The sequence below is a fragment of the Arvicola amphibius genome, chromosome 15 (genome assembly GCF_903992535.2).
Source record: "Arvicola amphibius chromosome 15, mArvAmp1.2, whole genome shotgun sequence".
Classification (NCBI taxonomy): domain Eukaryota; kingdom Metazoa; phylum Chordata; class Mammalia; order Rodentia; family Cricetidae; genus Arvicola; species Arvicola amphibius.
Window position 1 is genome coordinate 5,823,678 of NC_052061.1, and position 21,897 is coordinate 5,845,574.

At 48.9% G+C, this 21,897-nt stretch overlaps 1 protein-coding gene across 3 annotated transcripts in view; it reads right to left on the bottom strand.

Moving 5' to 3' along the window:
• Gnao1 (G protein subunit alpha o1) overlaps positions 1-21,897 on the bottom strand; it is a 147,610-nt gene that overhangs the window by 19,953 nt on the left and 105,760 nt on the right. For all 3 annotated transcript variants that reach the window (XM_038313242.1, XM_038313241.1, XM_038313240.2), the window contains exon 4: positions 2,470-2,630. In XM_038313242.1, the coding sequence (XP_038169170.1) occupies positions 2,470-2,630 (161 nt within the window). The remainder of the gene's footprint in view (positions 1-2,469; positions 2,631-21,897) is intronic.

The window sequence follows — 21,897 nt, forward strand, 5'->3', positions numbered from 1 at the left end:
CTACACTGCTGTTCATTTGATATCCTGGTCCGCTGTTGAGATATCTTTGCAAGGGACTCATTGTAGTATTACTGAAATGGGGACAACTTGAGAGAAACATATGATGGACTTCCAGAAGACAGACTGGGGCCAGGAGGCCCTCTGGGGCCCAGCGGGGGAGGGGGGAGGAACAGTGAAGTGCTAGCTTCCCTGGCCACCCAGGAGGGAGCTGATTGGGAGGTGCTCCATCTGGTCTCCGGGCAGCCATTCTCAGGCCTGTGATCTGAGCGTGCACAGGGAGTTTGGATTTCTGCTCATCAAGGTGTCCCTGAGAGCTCATATAGATTGGTGGCCTGGGCGGCCACTACCTGTCTGTGGCCATGACTTACCTTAGGCATCTGCCTATGCACAACCCCACCCAGGTGTGAGAAACAGCAAGACTGAGAAGGTAAGTAAGAGGCCTTACTCTGGTCCCTAGTTTTGTTAGCTGCCCTCCTAGCCAATGAAAGCCCCACATGCCATTAGTGAGTGCTGGGTCCAGTTGGCTAGGCTAGTATAATGTAGACTGCAGTTTTTATCCCACTATAAATCCCAGGCTAGCCTCAAACTTGCCACTGCCTCCGTCTCCTGAGCACTAGGATTACAGGTGTCTATCATCTTGCCCAGAGACCGTGGTTTATTAATCTCAGCCCCACTGATGTTTTGGGCTACTGTTGTTGGTTCTGTGATTTGGGGGCTGACCTGTTCAGTGCAGGATATCTAGCATTTCCTTTGACCTCTACCCACTGGGTGACTGCAACACCACCCCCTACTGCAAACAATGACAAATGCCTCCAGAATCAGGTCCCAGCTGAGTCAGATGAGGCCAGCACACACACATCCTTAGACAGTGGGTAAAAGCCTGCAGCTCCCCCACTGCAGGCTCTTCTTGAAAGCCTGGGTACCAGATTACAAAAACTAAGGGCACTCTTCAGTGCCAAGATACACCCCAGGGCTGGAGAGATGGCTCAGAGGTTAAGAGCATTGCCTGCTCTTCCAAAGGTCCTGAGTTCAATTCCCAGCAACCACATGGTGGCTCACAACCATCTGTAATGAGATCTGGTGCCCTCTTCTGGCCTGCAGGAATGCACGCAGACAGAATATCGTATACATAATAAATAAATAAATAAATAAATAAATAATTTTTAAAAAAGATACACCCCAATGTTGCTATCCATTCCGGGACTCTAGAGCCACCCACCTGGGAGAAAGTGGCAAAGTTCAGCAGGTTTGTCACCTTAGTGTCCCAGGAAGGGCCCGAGACACTTCCTCAGCTGTGGCTCTTACCAATCTCATTTCTCTTCATCTTCTCTGCCCTACACTCCCTCGTTTCTTCCTCTTATCTAGTCACAGCACAACACTGAAGCTTGTACTTGCTTATTCTATTTCTTGACTGAGAACTACTTATTTCTTGTTTTTTTTTTAAACTTTAAAGCTGAAGAAAGCTGGGTGTTGGTGACATCAGCACTTGGGAGGTGGAGTCAGGATGAACTAAGATTCAAGGTCATCATCACCTACGTAGTGAGTTTGACTTAAATATGACCCTGCCTCACAAAATAAAACAAAGCAAAGAAAGTTCTTAAAAAACACAAAGTAATGGATTTCACTATGGGATTTTCACACATATTTAAGAAGTCTACTTTGGTGACACTAAATACTGTCCAGGGCCTAGTGTGTGCTAAGCAGGTACTCAAGCCAAACCTCAGCCCCAAGTCTATTGTTTTCTTAAAAATAGAATAATATGGCAGCATATGAGCTGTTTTATGCACACACACACACACACACACACACACACACACACACACACACATTGGTTTTTCGAGACAGGGTTTCCCTGTAGTTTCTAGAGCCTGTCCTGGAATTAGCTCTTGTAGACCAGGCTAGCCTCGAACCGCCTGCCTCTGCCTCCCGAGTGCTGGGATTAAAGGCATGTGCCACCACCGCCCAGCACGCATGTATATTTTTATGTATATTTTTGTTGTTGGTACTTGTCTTTATATTTTTGTGACTGTGTTTTGAGATAGGATTTGTCTATGTAGCCTTGGATGGCCTAGAATTTTCTCAGTAGAACAGATTGGCCTTTGATTCACAAGGATCCACTTGCTTCTGTTTCCTGAATGCTGGGATTAAAGGTGTGTTCCATAATGGTTCTTGATTCATACTTGTGTCCTGGAGCTTTCTAGAAGAAACAAATCCTACCTGCTAGCCTGGAACCTTTCTGGTGGGGACAGATGTGGTCCCAGAGAGGTGGACCAGGTTCCTGCTCTCCAGAAACTGCCTGTGTGATTGTCTATTTGCTTTCTTCCTTCCCTGGACTTTTCCTCATTCTGGGCACAAGATGTAAGGCCCTTCTTGTCCCCTCCTTGATGGCATTAACCTAGGTTTGTATCTTAGTCGGAATCCTCCCCATCCCACACGGCGCTCCAGCCCCCAGCCCGCCTGGGCACTTACTATTTGGCAGAATCGTTGAGCTGATACTCCCGAGATCGGTTGAAGCACTCCTGGATCCCTGAGTCACCCCAGAGTCGCATCATGGCAGAAAGCAGTTCTGCAGAGAAGGGTTCAGTGTCTTCCATACGGCTCACCACATCACACACCATCTTGGAGTCTGCCTGCAAGGACAGAGGGACACACTGCTCTGAGACCTTGGAGCTTCTGATGTAGTCTCTACCAGGACAGCAGGTCCATGCCAAGATTATACTCAGTCCCTGCCTGCTCCAGAGATGTGGGCTCCTGGGAGCCTACGGTGTTGGGCTTCATTTTCCTTTGAAGCTATTTGCCTCATGAAAGTTCTAGCACAACAAACCCCATGGTCACTCAGCTCTCTACCCCTCCCTTCCCCAGAGCTGCTCTCCTTCCAACTGTCTGAAAAATGGGGCTTTTGCACAGGAATTGTGTGTGTGTGTGTGTGTGTGTGTGTGTGTGTGTTATAGCCTGTGTTCTTCGGCTAGAGTTGTAATTTCCTATTTTCTTAACTGAGGGATGAGGGAGCAAGTCCCTGAACCAGTGTCTATCTGGGAGAGGGTTATGGTTCTTTGAGAATACTGGTTGGCCGAGGGACTAGACCTGGATGGAGTTATACTTTACAGGTCTGTGAAGTTAATACAGATGCTTAAAACTCATGTCAATACTGACTGAATCACAAGAACTCAGGCCCTTAAGTGTTTTATTTGGATCTTGCTGTGTAGCTCAAGTTGCCTTGATCTCATGATCTGCTTGTGTTTTTTTTTTTTATTGAGATCTACATTTTTCTCTGCTCTCCTGCCTCCCCCTCCCCCCTTCAATCCTCCTGCAAGGTCCCCATGCTCCCAATTTACTCAGGAGATCTTGTCTTTTTCTATTTCCCATGTAGATTAGATCCGTGTAAGTCTCTCTCAGAGTCCTCATTATTGTGTGTTTTTTTAAATTTCTTTTCTTTCCCTTTTTTTTTTTTTTTAAAGGAAATAAACAGAGAGGCATGGTGGAAGCATACTGGACCCACGATCTTCTTTGTTATACCGTAAATTAATCTGTAATCCTCACCTGCCCGAGGAGCAGGTAACTTCCTGGGATTCTTGGAATTCTAGTTATTGAAAAATAATAGCCAAGCCTCATGGGAAAGTATGGTAGCCTATGGGTTTTGTCTTTATAAACCCTGACAACATGTGCTTTGGGGCCACCTAGCTGAATGTTTCAGGGAATAGTCCTGACAAAGCTGAATGTTTCAAGGAATGATCCTGACCAAAGTCCATCTTGGTTAGTATTTAAACTTTAATAAAAACTGATCTTAAATTTGCCCCCATGGTGGAACTGTTTTTACTCCCTTGAATCTCAGGATTAACACCGCTCTCAGCTCAGTGCTGAGATTACATGAATAATCTCATGTAATCACGGCATTCCACCCCACCCAGCTTAAAGTTTAATTTTTTGCATTTGTACTTAATTGTCTGTGATCTGTGGCTGTCAGGCCTACTAAGCAATCCAGGAGAGGGAAAAGAGACACTGGTACTCAAGCTCTCTCCTTCCTTCTGCTCTCTGTCTGAGGGGCACAGCTGACTGTGCTTCCGGCACATGAAGAGAGACTGGGACTCTTGACAGCTACAGGCAAAGTACTGGGTAATTCACAGGTTCTTTGGTTCCACTCCTCATCCAGGAGGGCTCACTTGACTTCAGAGTTAAGAATGCAGAGCAAGGGCAGGAACACTGTGGTCTCAAAGGCTCTTGGGGAGTCACAGGGTTGCATGCACCATTGCCACCACCTTGCACATTCAAGCAGCTTACAGCTTATGCAGAACTGCTGTGCACACACACTGCCTGTGGAGACTTCACAACCACCCGTGAGGAAGCCGTGAGAACAGCACGGCTGCTGCTCAGCTTTCCCGGGCTCTATCTATTCCCTCTGCCCTCCCCTCCCCCACCCAGGGCAGAAGACACTTCCTGTCTCCCGAATCTGTGGCTACAGAGTTAGGAATTAGCAGGCTGGAAGGTCACTGGGTGCTTTCCTCACCAGGACCTGCACCTGGGGATCTTGAACATTGGCTAGGAGAATGGGACCTGAGCTGAGTCTCTGGCCCTAGGTGGAGGAGACTTGGCCTTCTCAAGTGTTAAGAGTCATTAATAGACACCTATCTGCTAGTTCAGCACTGTGAAGCAGGCAGGTGGGTCCAGGCCAGATGACCACACATCAAGACTCTGTCTGAGAGAGTGACAGATGTGGGACTGGGTAGAGGGGGATCTAACCTTGTAAGATTTAAAAGATTCCTATCCAGGAAGGCTTTCTGGTAAAGAACAAAGACCACTGTCTCCTCCCTTTGGAGTTACTCAAATGGGCCTGCTCATCATCTGGAAAGGCAGGACAGGACAACCCCCTTCTGGGGAGGCATCAGGAGTAGCATGAAGCCTGTGTAAAATGTGGGTTGCTACAACAGTCCCTATGGTCACTGCCTACTCACGCTAAGAGTGTTTCCCTTTATAATGAACCCTACCTGATTCCTTTCTAAAAGTTACTATTTTACGTGTAAAGGTATTTTGCCTGCATGTATATCTGCATCATGTGCATGCCTGGTGCCTGCGGAGGCCAGAAGACAGCATTAGATCCCCTGGAAGAACAACCAGTGCTCCTAACCCCTGAGCCACCTTTCCAGGTCCCCATCTGTCATGTATACTGCCTCATTTGAGTTCTCTCAACAAAGGGAAATTCAGATAACAGGAACTTCCTTTGGCTCACAGAATGACATGGGGGTGGCAGCGTGTGGATTCAGAGAGGCCTTGCCTGCTTTGGTTGTTTGCAGTGGGCCTCTGCCATCACCACGAATGTGCCTGGGCTCCCATTCGCTCCAGCAGAGAATTTGGGATACATGTTTAGAGCTGAGCCCAAAGAGGGTCCCTGAGCCAAGTAGCTGAGTTTAGGGGGAGGGTTATTCCATGTGTCATTGTGGCACTTGGCAACATAGAACTTATGGGTATTAGTCAGGGCTACAGAGGTTAAGGGACCCAGTGCCACCACTTCCCTTCTTCTTTCTCAAGGTTGTATTCTGAGAGGCTTCACATAGGCCAGGGGAGACAGGTCTAACAATACATGTCACTAGAGGGCCAATGGAAGGAGCAGTGCAGGGTCAGAATGGGAGCTAATAGGTTCAGCTAGGCTGTGTAGACTGTTCAGAACCTTGCCCTTATTTTAATCTGCACAGTTCTGCTTTGAGCCCTTTCAACAACAGCCTACCAAAGCCAGTGGAGAGACACTGTCTTGCTGGCTAGTTCAGAAATAAGTGGAAGGTGCTGTTGGCAGCAGGCATCCTCTGGTGTGGGGAGATGCAATAGGTCAACGCCTGGAGGGTTTGTGGCAAACAGAGGTTCTGCACGAAGGATAAGGAGGGTTTTGGCTGCCTGGAGACTTCTCCAGAGGCCTGCTGTCTGACTAGGTGGCTATACACTTGTTATAGCCTGTCCACTGCCAAAGGTTTATGGGAAAGTTGTCAGCTGGGCTCTCCCCACTGCCTACTCCAGGAAGGAAGTGACCCTGGCAAGAAGCTGGAAGGCCATGCCTACTATGCTAATCCAGATCCTGCTCTTTGAGAATAGTGTTCCAAACACCTGGGGCCCCTGGGTTCTAAGTAGCCTCACCTGACAGGGAGGGTTGCCCAATTAAGGCAGCCTGGTTTCCCAGGGTCTGGAAAAGTGGGTGAGTCTGGACTTTTGGTGCCCCAGGCAGCCAGAATGACTCAAGGAGGGGTAGGTGGAGAAGGGGGAAGGCAGCCTCCACCTGCAGCTAAAAACAGCTAGGGACCTGTGAGTCAGGGCCATGCTTCTGCTTGCTTCCTCTACCTGGCCTGGCTGCCCTTAGGGCATCTCGAGTTCTCTGGGTTTGTCTTCCCAGCTGTGGGAAGTAGCCAGCTGACCTAGCTAGAGTTTGCTGACTTTCTCAATTCCCATGCCCCTAGGATCAGGTCAGTTCTGGGCCATGACAGACCCAGAGCAGGGTGGGATTCAGGGTTCATGGTGCAGGACAGGCAAAGCTTTTGGGCCAGAATCCTGCTCCAATCTGAGTGTCCAAATGACACAGAGGATGTCAAGGGTGCACAGTGACTGTGTGGGGATAAACTGTGGGCCCCCATGAGACCACTTTGTCCCTAGATGTGAGACATGGAATTTTATGGTTTCTATCCTGAAAGGCTTGCTTAGACAGCTGTGCGGGATGTGGTCCTGGGGTTCTCGGTACACATCTTTCCATGAAAGCTCAGTGGGAGGAGCCCATGCTAGTCCCTGTTTGCCCCGTCCCTTAACCTCTTCCCTAGATGTGTGACATGACCACGCATGTTGCTCTCCTGGCAGAGAATCCAGACTGAGGTCACAGACAGCGGCTCCCATTCCTTCCCTGTGTCCTCAGTCTGGCTTCTTTGCAGTCTGTGTACCACAGTCGGAGATCCTTAATCTCCCAACACCAGGACTCCCTTCTTCTTTAGAAAAAAAAAAAAGCCAAAATTTTAGCTGGGCACAATAGCATACAACTAAAAAAGGCTACGCATCTTAATAATTTAAGTAGTTAGGGTGATCATTGACAAATCACACAACAGATGTAGGGTCAAGTGTGACAAGAAAATGTTTTAAAGAGAAGATCCAGGGCCGATGAGGTGGTTTAGTGGGTAAGGCTCAATCCTGACAATCTGAGTTTGACCTCTGGGACCCACACTGTGCAAGGGGGTTCCTACCCATTGTTTTCTGATCTCCACACACACGATTAAGCCCCCCTTCCCTGCACACAAAATAAATAAGTAAATAAACAAATAAATATTTTTTAATAAAATAAAAACAATATCCACGAGGATGAGGATATAGCTTAGCAGCAAAATGCTTGACTAGCTACCATGAGACCTGGAGTTCAATTCCTATCACTGCATATGAATGAATGAATGAATGAATGAATGAATGCTTGCATGAATAAAGGGATGCCTTGTTTCTCAACCTCCCTTCTCCTTCCTATTGCTCAGAACTTAGATATGGTTCCAGCTCCAGCAGCTGGATTGGTTCATCACTTAGGGATGGTGGAACAATGACCTGAAAACAGCTCAGGTCCTGGACAACTACATGCAAGTGTGCTATCCAGAGTTGTGCTAACATGATTTCAACTATTTATTTAACTATTGATTTTTTATTGTTTTTATCGAGCTATATATTTTTCTCTGCTTACTTCTTTATTTTAAAGCATAAGATTTCTATCATATTTAAAAAACTGTTTTCAGAACATTCATAGTCAAACCTAATGTGAATGGTTACAATAACCTCCCTGTTATGTTCTTTGACTACTTTCCCATTGTTCCTACGTTCAGGAATCATGACCATGTCCCACTAAGCCCAGCTACCTGTTTTCAGACTACTCTGATGGGGCCTGTCACACACAGTCCTTTCCTCCCATCAGGTGCTCCATTTGTGTAGGGTACTTTTGCTTTGGCCATGCCTACCTTGAATGTCCCTCAACCATCTTGTGTTGTGTCTGGTGCTAAATGTGCCTGTTTCTTGGGGCAGGGTGATCTCTTGACTTCTTCATGGTACCCTGGAGCTCACATAGTGCCCTGCATACAGCTGCTGCGCAATCAATCCTAAGTGAAGGCTCTTTTACATTTTAACATCAGACTTGGCCCTAGCATGTATTATGTTACAGCTGACAGCCCAGGACTCACATCTCAGACACAGTCAGGTCACCTGAGGCCATATATTAGTGCCTAGTCCACACCCCTAAGCACAGTCTTGGTGGGCAAGAGAAGCTTCATGAACATTACTGGAAGTCTGTGGAGGGCACCAAGCAATTATCAAGGAGAGTCCATCCTGTCCCTTTGCTAACTGTCTTCAAGCCTGGGGAATGGGGCTCACCCCGACCTTGACCTTTCTGTCTAGGCCTTCTCCCAAGCCAGAGGTGCAGCTCACATTCCAGCACCCACTTTTCCAATATGGCTCCACAGTAGTCTGCCCCCTGCTGTTCACAGGGTACAGTATGAGGTCTGGCAGAGCACGGGCCTGTCCTTGGGGTAGACTCCTGAGGTGCTCTAGTCCAAACATTTTTGTTCCCCTCAATTCCTATGTTGAAATCTCAACTACCAGAATGAAGGAGTCACCATGCAGATGACTAGGTTGTGAAGGCAAAATCATCATGAATGGGACTAGTGTTCTAAAAGACCCCTTCCACCACGTGGAAAAGGGATACAGCAAGAAGACAGGGTCTGTGAACTAGGGAGTGGTCTCAGAGGTTGAGAAACCTGTTGGTGGCTTGGCCTTGGCCTTCCCAGCGTCTGGAACTGTGAGAAAGACATTTCTGCTTCATAAGGTTACCCAGTCTGCAGTGAAGATACCCAGCTGCCCAACAAGACAAAGATACCAGACCTGACCTTTTGGAGGTTATGAGTCTGCCATGGGATCCTGCCTTAGCTGGGAGCCAGACCCACCTCCCTCTCCTCTGACCAGGCCTTTCCTGCTGGGTGCTGCTTTCTCCACTTCTAACACTTCCACTCCTGTCTGTTGGCAGCAGAGCCAGCACCCTTCCTTGAGCCAGTCTGAGTGTAGATGACACTATCTCCTGGTTTTGGGGGACACACATGCTCTATACAATTCTACTGGCCTGTGTAGAGTTTGGGGTGGACACAAAACCCATATTTGTCAAATTAAGCTTATAACCAACCATAGTGCCTCAACCAGCCCCCAGTTCATTTGTAGAAATTATCTGTAAAGAATCCCAAAGCCTGTAGTCATGTGGAATGACCACTGAAGAAACCAGAGCCAAGACATAAAAATCAATGTACAAACATAAACCTGACTCCATTGTATCTGCAACCACATGTACCACTGGGCTTCCTGAAGACTCATCTGATCTCCTCTTTTGTTGAATTTAACAGGATATGCTGCTTGGGTGGTCACTGTATGTTTGTACCTGTATCTCTGTAGTTTTGACTGTTCCACCTCCTAACCACCCAGACTCAAGTAAAGATCCTTTTCCAATGGCTGCAACCTACAGCACTCTTCTAGTATCCGAGTCCTCTCCATTCTTACTGAGGACGGTATCCTGGATTTGGTGCCTACATTCTGCAGAGTTTCGTGCATGAATGGCTTCTCCCTTTTCCAGAGGGCTGGCATGGCACTCCTGTGTCGTGGATACTGGTTATGTGCTGGACAGGAGAGAAAGTGCAGCAGCACTCGGTTGGTAGTCCAGGAAGGAGTCCGTGGACATTCATTCCTGCCTGGGGAAGAGAGCACGAGCCCCTTTCTGTTCTTACTATTCTGTGGCTGGCTGGAGAGCAGAAGCAGGAGAGAGAATATAGCCATCCTTGTTCCATGTACAAGCCTGGATGGGTGGGCCTCCCTTGGTCTCAACCTGGGCTCCCTGTGAGAGCAGAGGTCCAGTGTCCGTGCTATGAATGGGGGATGACAGTATCCCTGCTTCCTCCACAGGTTCATCACGTAGCACAACCGGTCACAGCCCTGGACTGCAGCTGTGCTAGTATCTACCCAGTGGAGGGCACGCTCTCTCCCACCTCTCTAGCTGCTGTGGCCACACAACAGTACAAAGGACAACTACAATGACAGCAGTGACAGGGGCTGAGCACAGCTGGGACTGCAGGTCTCAATGTCAACAGTCGAGCTCTGTTCTTACATATTCAGGATCACGAGGCTAGGAGAAGAGAAGTTGTGACTTCTAGATGTCAACCAGCAAGATACCTTTCCTTCCTTCCTTCCTTCCTTCCTTCCTAAATCACATCAATGACCAAGAAATGGCATGGGTATTCTTACTGTTTTAAAAGGCACAGCCTTTCTGGTTAAATGGATCTTAGTCCTAATGTAGACAGGTAATGGACAGATGCCACTCAAGGTGGATAAGAATCACTATGGAGAACCCCAGGGCTCTAGGAAACCCCTTGTGTGGACCCGTGCATGGCATCTAGGATGACAGGTGGTGGGCAGGAGGTGGAGGAGCAGCTTGGCCTAGCTCCCCAGAAGCAGGCTGCCTTAAGCCCTTACTGGGGAGCAGAGATGTCCAGGATGGTATTAGGGTAGTGATGTCTGGTGTGGGACAATTGTCTGTATTCTGTCAATTATGTTTTAAATAAATGCCGTTTGGCCAGTAGCCAGGCAGGAAGTATAGGTGGAACAACCAGACAGGAAGTAGGGGTGGGTCAAGGAGAACAGGAGAATTCTGGGAAGAGGATTCTGCTTTCTGCTGTCCTGTCCCAGCCACAAAAGAAGATGTGACTGCCCTACTGAATAAGGCAATAAGCCATGTGGCTAACACAGATAAGAATAATGGGCTAATATAAGAGTTAATAAGTAGCCTGAGCTAATGGGCCAATCAGTTTATAGTTAATGTAGACCTCTTTGTGATTTCTTTGGGACCTAATGACTGCAGGAACTGGGCAGGACAGAAAACTCAGTCAACAAAGTCCTTGAACCGGAGGCATACAATAGATCCCCTACTGTGAAGGATAGGCCCCCACACCATGTGCTGTAGGTAGGGCATATCCTGAGCAAGTGTAGCAAGTGTAGCTGGTGTCAGCTCAGCCAGTGGGACAGTTCATTGGTAGTTACCAGGGTGGCTGTTGTTCCATAACGTCTATAGAGCTAGGATGGAGCACTGTCAGCTCCCAGGGCCCAGTGAGGACCTTGCCATGGCTCACACATCTCCTACTTGCTGGGCCATAGGCAGCCCCTATGCCAGCTGACTCAGTGTCTCAGAGATGCAGCTGATGCCTGTCTGTGCTGTGCTATATCCCAGGTGAGTAGAGATCAGGTGCGACACTGGCCACATCTGTTCCACCCCAACACCTTATGCTCCAGGTGCTTGCAAGGCGCCATCGTTGGAAGGCAGCAGGGCAGAGTTGGTCTTCTAAATCCTTCCCTGTTCCTGAGTACAATACAGATTTTTCTAGAAGAATTGACAGCAACGACTCCTAGAGCCAGAGGATCACAAAAGACCCAGGTTTAGTTCTGGCTCTGTACCTGTCTGTCAGTGCCCTGGACAGACCGCTTACTCTCTCAGAGCCCCTGCTGTCCCTCTGGCATGGGGCGCACACGGCTATTTGTGTGGATGAGATGGGCTGAGGATGTGACACAGCCCTGCAGCATGAGAAAGCCCTGCAAATGCTAGTTATTATGAGCAAAGATGAAGTGCCTCAGACACAAACAGCAAGCTGACATAAATAAGCCTGCTTTGTACAAGACTTTCCAGGCAAGCATGATAATCTTGATAACAATAATCATAGTAATTATAATAATAACCCCTTCCGTCTGAGGAGCTGCTTTGGACCGCTCAGAGTTTTCCTCCATCTCTAATCTTTGAGGCCAAGTGAAATAAAAGTGTGAGTATGGGCGTGTATCCCTCCCTACCCCCTGGCTCTCCAGCTGCAGCGAAGGCCTTCATTGGCCCCACCTTGCCCCTGTGCTGCAGTTGTCTCCATCCCCACCAGAGGGCAGGAGAACACAGACCAACAAGAGGAATCAGGCGCCACAGACCAAGGGCCCAGTGTGCCAGAGCTCTCTGGGGCAAAGGCCAGAGACCCCAGCTGAGGCAGAGAGTGGTAGAGGCTGCAGTCTGAAAACTGGCTGAAGTCTGCACATGTAAGGAAGCAGTCATGTTTTCGTCACAGACAGAGCCTTCTGCTTTACACTGGGGCCTCAGAACTTCAAGGGGAATCAGTTGTCTTCACCCCCACAGCTCCCTCGGGGGCTGCTTTCCTGGTCCCTGCTCTAACTGTGACTCTGTAGAAGTGGTAGCCACCTACCACCCATTTTAGACATGGTGGCACATATTTGGCAGTAGCAGTAACTGGGGTACATCACACACTTGGTGACTAGGACCAGATGTGCTTGGGCTCTTCCCTCTGAGCTTAAGGCTGGACCTCTACCTGCAGCATGCCATCAGCTCCCAGGGACTCTGGACTGTGGGCCTTGTGTGTCCACCGTTTGCTTTGGGGGAGAGAACCTTTATGATTCCCTCCAAAGATCCTGCAGCCAAACTGAGGCTACGGCACAGTTTATCTGCCTTCTCTCCCAGTTAAGACCATGCCCCCGCCCTTTGAGCCTGCCCCTCTTTCATACACCTGCCCTTCACACAGCCCTGCACCTCTTCTACATCTCAGTGGGCCCGGGGAAAAGGGCAGCCTGCATTGAAGCAGCCTGTTGATGTTTCCCGGGCACACAGATGGGTGAGGACTCGCACAGGATGATGGTCTCTGTCATGAGGCAGTGCGGGTTCTGTGGTGGAATAGCGAACGGCAATGGGAAATGCTTCCTGCAGAGTCTCTCACAAAAGAATGCTGAACCCCACGGTATAGAACCTTAGGTTCTGGCCCCACCAGCGCCTGTGTGAAACAGGCATGAGGGACTTGGTGGAGGAATGGGAGGTGGGTAGGGGCAGGCTAGGGTCATTGGCTGCAGGATGAGGGCCCTGCTGGCTTTGTTCGGCACGTTACACTGTCCAACTTCCACGGGCAGTGGTATGTTTGTCGCCCAGGCTCTGCGGGTCCCAGGTATGGTGAATAATGGTATATACTCAAAGCTCCAACTGTCCTCCTTTTGGGACAGTCTCACCTGGCATGCCCTTCTCTCCTGGGTGGGGGCAGACCCGCTCCAAGCAACCGAGGCATTGAGCAGGCTACTTACACTCACAAATTAGCTTTGGTGAACGTGACAGAACTTTCCAAACTCATGCTGCCCTCCTCACCCTTTGCATTCTTTCTTCTGAGTTCAGAAAGGAGAAAAGAACTCAAATTGGATAGACTAAGAAACGAACAAGAACAGATTCAAATTATTCAGAGAGTTTGTTCAAAGGGAAAGCAAAGTGATAATGGCCAGCCTCAGATCTTCAGAATTCAGAGTAACAATGATGAATGGCTTAATTAGGGCTGCCTCGTCAGCAGATATTAGCAACCCAATTAGGGAGAGAAGGGATGGATGCTGGGGCTCCACACACACATTGGGACTGGCAGAGGCAGGATGTGAGGCTGACAGCTTGGCAGAGTGGTCCCTCTCTCCAGATCATTCTAGACTCAGCTCCCGCACCAATCATCAGACAGGAAGGAAGCTTCTATGTGGACCAGTGAGATGGCTCAGTGGGTGAAAGCTCTTGCTGCCAAGCCTGAGGTCTTGAGTTTGATTCCCAGGACCCACTTAGTATGTGGAGAAATCAACTACCAGCTGTCCTCTGACCTCTACATGTGACAAACACGCTTTCACTGTGCTTCAATAAATAAATAAATAATGAACGAATGAATAAACAAGTGTAAGAAGAGATGGGAAAAAGAGGGTGGAGGCTGAGGACCTAGGTTTCTGAGCCTGCCTCGGAAGGAAGGAAGGATAGGGAACGGATGCAGCTTAATGGGCGAGAACGTTCCCTAGCACATATGAGACCCAGGTTCATTCCCAAACAACAACATACACACAAGCTACTTCATATTTTGGGGAATTTTAAAGAATAATTTTCTGAAGATGATTAGTAAAATATTCCTTCCCTTTTGAACAAAGAATCTGTGTGAGGGGTGCAATTTTCTACAGCAAAACAACATGTCGCATGAGGTCAAGTCTGAAGCCACACAGAGGGAGCTCTCTTTTGTGAGGTAAGACTCTAATGACATTTGTAAAGACAATAAACTATGAAATTCTTCTTACTAAAATATTTTTGGAAAATTTTATAAAATGTTATTTATATCAGCATGTGATGAGTTTATCATATTTATTATTTTTTGGAGTTCTGGAGTAAAACCCAGGCCTGGCTCATACACTCTATCTCCGTACCTCACTAGCTGCCTAAGATGGTCATGACCCTGAGGCTCAAGTGAGCCTCTCACCTCCATCTCCTAAGCAAAGTAACACGATGTCCAGGGTGACTAATATTTAAATGAAGAAATATTTTTATGTGTATGGTATTGGTCTGGATGTTGTCTGTGCGCCCTGTGCGGCGCGGTGCCTGTGGGGACCAGAAGGGAGGTCGGGTCCCTAGAACTGCAGCTGTAGATGACTGTGGAGGCTGAGAACTGAACCAGGATCCCATGGAAGAACAGTCAGTGAGTTAACTGCGGAGCCTCCTCTCCAGCCCCCAGTTCTAACTTCTAATGAATTACATATGAAATGTAGCACACACAAGCACAAATTAAAAAGTTTGAAAACAGAGGAGACTATTCTTTTCCAGACATCATTCATTCCTCAGCACTCCTGCTCCAGGCCTGCGTCAGCGGATGACTAATAACTAGCTTTCTTATACACATCTTTGTACTTTATAAATGTCATATTCCTATGGAAAATGAAGAATCTGTATAAAGCAGCCTAAATAGAAGGTACCATAAAAATAACTACGGTGACAGCAGGGCACTATTTTTAATTCTAGCAGGACCCTATGGTCTGGTGCAGGCTCCAGCCTGAGGCCTTTCACTTCGTGGCAGGAACACAAGGTCTCAGGTGGTAAGGGTGTGCTAACCCTGCCTGAGACACAACCTGAGCGAGGCTGAAGGAGAGAGCTGCTGTGCCTCTGCTGTGCTTCTCTGCTGTGTCTCTGCCCCTCTGGCCCCATCCCATCCTACAGACTGGTGGCATGTGCCTCAAGGGGCCTGAGCAGGTCTTCCCGGACCTCCAGTCAGCAAGGGAGAGTACAGCTGCTGAGGTGTGTGGACAGTCTTCTGGGCTGAGAGGAGGGGCTTTAAGCTACAGGCAGCACTCAGCGAGTCTCAGGCAGGTCATGTGGATGCCAGATGTTTATACTACGTGTTTTCCTCAATGATTTCTACCTTATTTATTTTATTTTTTTTTTTTTGAGACAGGGTCTCTCACTAAACCGGAAGTTTACTGGTTGGCTAGGTTGGCTAACTAGTGAGTTCAAGGATCTGCCCTGCCTCTTGTCCCCCATCCCCACCCCAGTACCAGATCACAGATCCACCTCAGAGCCCGGCCTTTTATGTACCTGTTGGTGAGCTGATCTCAGGTTTCTACCTTGTGTAGCAAGCACATTATTGATGGAGTTAGCTCCCTAGCCCGTGGGTTCCACTTCTTTAAAAGGCATCAAATGTTGTCACTTCCTCTGCTTTATTATCAGAGAAACTGAAATACAGATGGTTCCAAGACTTGAAGTCACTTGGCCAGTGGGGTCAGAAGCCCAGCCCTTGGCTCCAGGCCTAACAGGAGTGTCCACAAACAGCACTACTTCCTCTATGGTCTGTCTTGTCTTCCCAGGCCTGGTGGGGGAGGTGGGGCCATGTCCCAGGGGAGAAGGCAGATGGGAGCCTGCCTACCTCAGTTCCCTCTGGATGGGTCTTTTGAAGGGAAAGCTGGCACCTGGGAGACTCCTGCTGCCACCACCTGCTCTCCCGGGCCCTACCTTAAGAGGTCAGAGCCCGGGTGGTACCTACCCTGGGGACCAGGGTTAGCATGTTGATACCAGCAGTGTTTACACGAGGCAGGCGGGCAGTGACAGGTGTAAGAAACAAGGATGACAAATAGTCCTACCAGCTAAAACACTGGTGTGGTAGAGACAGCTGCGGCTGAGTACCAGCTGCGCCGGGCAGAGGCCCCAGCCTGTTGCCCTGGGTGAGGAAGGAGGCAGAAGTCACAGGTGCTGAGGTTGGACGCCCACTCCCTAGGCTCTTGATGCCTGGCCTTTCCAGAAGAAAAAGCATGGGAAACTTGGGAGCTAAGAACACTTCTAATGGCCACAGTGGCAAGGAGGAGGGAGGGACAGAGTCTAGGCCAGCCAGGGGGCAGGTAGGGAGGACTGTTCCATCCTGGATGCCCCTGGCCTGACAACCTTCCATGGAGTCTGGCGTGAGGGTGCACTGCTTCCTCCCCACGTGGCTCTTCTCATTCTGATTCTCCCCGACATTGACACTGGATGAAGAAGGGCCTGGGTCTAGGCCTGGAGGAGAAGGATGATGGGCTCTCTGCTTCAAACAAACAGCTGGGTGCTGCAGGGGCACGAGTCTGTAGTGGTGCTCCCTTCCCACTTTGGGGAGATTGGTCTTGGCTCAAGCTGGCATTCATTCACTGTAGGGCCACTCGCCAGACCACCAGATGCCACCTGGCCTCAGGTTCCATTTTCCAAGGTATTCCCGTTACCTCTGCTCCTACTCCCCTTGTTTTCCCTGTCCCATCTCCTCTGTTCAGTAGGTTACAAGAACTGTTGTAACAAGTGTTGATGTCACTTGGCCAGTAGGTATCAGAAGTCCAGCCCCTGGCTCCAGATCCAACAGCACAGTTTCCCTCTATGGTCTGTCTTGTCTTCCCAGGCCTGGTGGGGGAGGTGGGGCCACGTCCCAGGGGAGAAGGCAGATGGGAGCCTGCCTACCCCAGTTTCCCTCTGGGCAGAACTCATTCACGTGGTTCAAATGCAAGAGAAACGCTTGTTGTATTAGCGGCTCCTTTACTTATACATCTGTCTACTGTGACTTTCTTTCCCTTGCTTCTGTTCTCCACATGGTATCCAGTTTCTGCTTGGATTATAGGTTACTGGGTACAACCCTTCTATTACTTTAAAGGCAATATACCATGTCAGCTGGTGAAGACAGAGGTAAGTTTTCTAGAGTCTCAAGTATTTGTTTCATGCCATGCATGTTCTCCATGCCCCAAAGGGAAAAAGTCATGTTCCACACAGAACACTACATGGCACACAGTGGGCATGCAATAATTAACTTGCATTTCTGCTGTGTTTTATATCACTCTAGCTGTAATTGGCTCACTGCCTGCAATGAAATGCTTTTCTACTTACAACAACAGGACACATAATACATCCTACAAATCAATCCGAGATCTTTTGGGGGTAGCGGTGTTAGAGATTCCACCTGGAACCTGGCAGCAATCTACTGTGGGTCTCCAGCTCCCACCCTACAAAGATGCTTGATACAGTAAAATGGATGAATAACTTGAAATAAAAACTGTAAGTAACCTCATGTTCATCCATCTTACTAAAAGCGCCTGCTTCCCTCATATTAGGGAGCACTGCCCCAGCACCCAGCATGGTCCAGGCACCAGGAATGTATCCTTGCCACTCAGGGTGTGTGCAAGAGCAATAAGTTGGGTGCCCACTGGGCTGCAATCCGAGAGATCTGAGAGAAGTTACTCTTTCTCCTGCCTGCACCGACTTCCTTGCCCAGTCTCACTTGCTGCTTCTCCATGCTGCTTTCTCTCCAGACCAAGTTAGGGTAAGAAGGTGACTGAAGGGACCCACGGGACAGATACCTCAGAGGTGGGTCAGGAGCCAGATGGGTGAGCAGGCTAGGTAGAAAGAAGTGGGGAGAGTATTTTCAAAAACTTGTGGAAAATGCTAGAATTTGACCTTGCAGTACCTGGGCAAGTCGCTGTGTGTGACGACATCCTTAGCTCTGAACTGTGGTGCTTCCTCAGGTTGTCTGTAGGAACCCAGGTCCTGGAAAGGTGCTCTCTGGAGTGTGTGTGTGTACACACACACACGTGCACGCCAGGGTTAGCAGTGTGAGAAGCAATAATGGTAATGGCAGAGCCTGCTGCACTGAGTGTCTCTGTGCAATACACTAAGGTGGACAAGAGAGGATGTACAGGAGCCCTGAGGGCAAATGGCTGCTCACATCCACATGCCCCCACCATATCTCTATATATACTCGGAAAGAAACCAGGTCATCTTTCTTAGAATTCTGGAAGGAGGGAGCAAGTCTTCTATACCTGGTAGGCCTTGGGGCCATCAGAAGGAAGTCCTTCAAGAGCAACACCCCATTCCCCCATACAAGAACCACGGGAGACTGGGACCAGCCTAGGTCACTCTGTCCAGTGGGTACCCTCAAAGTGGCTTTGGCAGAACAGATGCTTGTTGCTCTTAAGGATGAGGCTTGATTAGTTCTCCCAGTAGTAGGTCCAATGATTCCCAGCAGGCCCCAAGAAGGCTGCAGCCCCCTGCAGTCCCTAGCCTTTGCCCAGCCTGTAGGCCACATTGTGCCCAGAGGCCCCACGCTGCTCTTTTCACCCATTTTGCATGGTCAGTGGTAGGCAGTGTCTTTGAAGTCCTGTTTTCTGTTCCAGTTGGAAACTTTGCTCAGAACCAAAATTAGTGAGGCTGTACAATCAGTCTACAATTTAAAATGCCACCCAGGCCTCTTCTCCCCTCCCCCATTTAAAATGTCATCTTAATTAGATGGCACCTGGCTTCATGTTTTCTGAATTTCAAGGTAATTTCCTGAAGGTCTTTTCTTCCTAGTAGTTATTTTTACCCTCAGTGTATAGTGGCAGGAGTGACGGAAGCCTGTCTTGTGGCTCAGCCATAGGGGTGGGCTATCTACTAGCGCTAGAGGTTGCAGAAACCCAGCTAGAGGGGTTTCAAGGTCACTGTACGTAATTCAGCACACATTTGAGACATTTCTTGGACATAAGGCCATGTTGGGGCAGGAAGGGAAGAAGCTGGGGTAGCTAGGGTCAGCTGCCCGCCTCTCGCCTGCCCTTGCCTTACTCACTAGGACAGTCATTCACTCTCTTTGTTAATCCCTTCATTCAGCAAAGACGGAACAGGGAACAATGGGACTGATCTGCTATGCCCTCGTGAGGAACTGTGAACTCTTCTCTGCCTCGTCTTCCAGAGGCACATTAGGGGAGACCTGTTAGAACCTGAGTCAGCTTTTCCTAAAATCCACAGGCTGTGATGCCAACGTCCAGTCATGTACAATACAACTGTATTCTGGAGTACGATCTTTAAAGAGATGCTCAAGTTGAGATGAGATCATAAAGACCCTTGTCAGCACGAATGACATCTTGTAAGAGATTGAGATACAGATGCAAAGGGGAGGAAGGCCAACCGAAACTACAGGGACAAGATGACCATCTACAGCTTGTGGAGAAAGATCAGAGAAGAAATCAGCCCTGCCGCCACCTTGATGTTACTTCCAGCCTCTACAACTATAAGACAATAAATGTCTTCCATCCAAGTCCCTGTCTATGGGACTTTAGCCAACTTAAGACCAACATAGCTCCCAAGTCCCCTTCCTGGGCTGTGGCACACCATTTTTTTCACCATCCTGGCAGGCCAGGCAGGCTCTGGAGTCTCACCTCCTGAGTCTCACTCAGAGCTGGTTTTGCTCTCACCACCTAACTAGCCGCTCTTCTCCTGGCTCTTCACAGGTGCCTGGTGCCAGTTCCAGACTCTGCCCCAATGCAACTCCAAGCCTTGGCTCTTCCCAGGCCTCCAGGCTCTAAGATTCTTCTCCTCCTGCTGCTCTTTGTCTCAGTCTAAACATAACCTGCAAGAGAAGGGCCTCCTCTGTACCCACTCCCCAAACTATACAGCAGACATTTCTGCTCTTCTCTCTGCATGCTTTTCATTTCTTTAATTGAACCATCACAGCACGGAAGCAGACAGTTTTGTCTCCATGTTGACCTTTCTCTTTGCAGGGAGCTGGTGATCTCGGAGTGGGCAGGGCCCACTGTTTTTAGTTATGAGGTATTGCTTGTAGAATGGACGTACTCCAGACCATAAGCTGAGATGGGTGCCAAATCTAGCGCTTTGTCCTTAGAGGGCCAGGCAGTGACAGGGTGAACTTAAGGTAGGATTAAGGAGGTGGAGGAGGAATTGCCCAGAGTTCATTCTCAAGGTTGGTGCTCACCACAACAGGAAACCCAGAACAGCGGGTAAACCACGAGAGGAGCTGATGTCACAGGGAATCAGAACCAGGACTCAAGGACTTCTGGCTTCCCTGATGATGTGCTGGCTGTGTTCCAGCAGAAGTGGCAGTGTCTTCCCTTGGCATCTACCCGTGAGTGGCACAGGGGCACAACCACATGGGTGTAGTCTGAAGTGGGTGGTAAGTGACACTATAGAAGTGAGTCATATTTGCACAAGACAGTCGGAGGGGGTGCTAGGTATACTGTCTAAGTTCCAGACCCGTTAGCATTCTTCCTAAGTTATCCGGATTTGAATCTTATCGCAAATGAAAGCTGCGGAAGAAGAATGTGAACAGGGAGGTGTGAAATGTTTGCTTCTATCTGCCCTCCCCAGAGGAACTTCAGACGATTTTTGAGTCTAATTGTGTAATTAATCCTGAGGGGCTTCTTCTCCCCTCAGGAACTAATAATAGCTAGATACCTCAAAAGTTAAGACACGATGTCAAGTTCAATCATCTAAAATTTTGAACAAGGGGGTGGTTTTCACTGGTGACAGTGTCCTCCTGTGCTCAGAAACATCACAAGAACAGCGAGCCCTTCCTGGGATGGTCCCAGGTTTTCACCAGGCTTCGAGATAAGATGGATTCAGCAGAGATCTTGGGCCTCTAGAACTCTAGGCAAAGCCACTGAGAATCAAGGAAATTCCAGTCAGGGGCTCACAGATGTTGGGGTGAGGACCTGTTTCTCCTAGTTGAGGTAGCACCAAGTGTGGCCTTTACCTTCCATGGTTTGTATCTACAGTTTATCCTACTCCAGCAGAATGCCCATGCCAAGCACCCTCTTGTATTCAACAAGCTAGGCACATAGTAAATGATGAAAAAACATTGAAAATCTGGGTGGTGGTGACACGCATCTTTAATCCCAGCACTCAGAAGGCAGAGGCAGGCAGATTTCTGAGTTTGAGGCCAGCCTGATCTACAGAGCGAATTCCAGGACAAGCATGGTTAGACAGACAAACCCTGTCTCAAACAACAACAACAACAACAACAACAACAACGACAACAACAAAGACAAAGAAAAGAAAGATTGAAGAAACACTGAACCCAAGGATTAGGAGACTTGGGGCTCCTATCGCATGTCTCCCTCTTGTTCTGTGGAAGGAGAGAGTTGCACTAGACAGACAGAGGTGGTAGCTCCTTCAGCTGGAGGTCCAGTCCACTCAAGCAGAGAAGATGTAGAGGACAAGCCCAACACTACAGCTCATAAAGAGCAAGTCTCGGGGATGGAAGTTAATGTGGTCAGTGGGAGCACAGACTGACCACACCACGCCACTCTGAATTAGTCATGCTGGATCTTCCCTGAGGTTACTATCCATCGTCACTGTGCCATTGCAGCTGGAATGCAGGTGCTTTACATACTTGTGTGTCAGAGGAGCTCCCTGCTCCAGAGGATGAAACTCCTGCCCAAACCTCACCACCAAGATGCAGGTGCAAGCTCTGACCCTTTTTGGATGACACTTCTCAATCTTCTCCTCCTCAGGGCCTGTCACTCAGGAAATGACTGGAGAGGATTCCTTAGGTACCATGGCGACACTGCCAGGCTGCACACACTGGGGAGTCTGTTTCAGGAATGCCTCTCCTCTGCTTCAACACCTGGCTTTCCCGAGTGTCATATTGGGCCCTGGATGACACCAGTTGGTTAGGGGATGGGTTTCCGTCTATCAGCCTTGAAAAGACTGAGAAGGCAGGGTCTGTGTCTTGCTGATGTTTCCTACCCCAGCCATGGCTGGAGCTTGCACACCAAAAGCGTGGTGAAGTCACA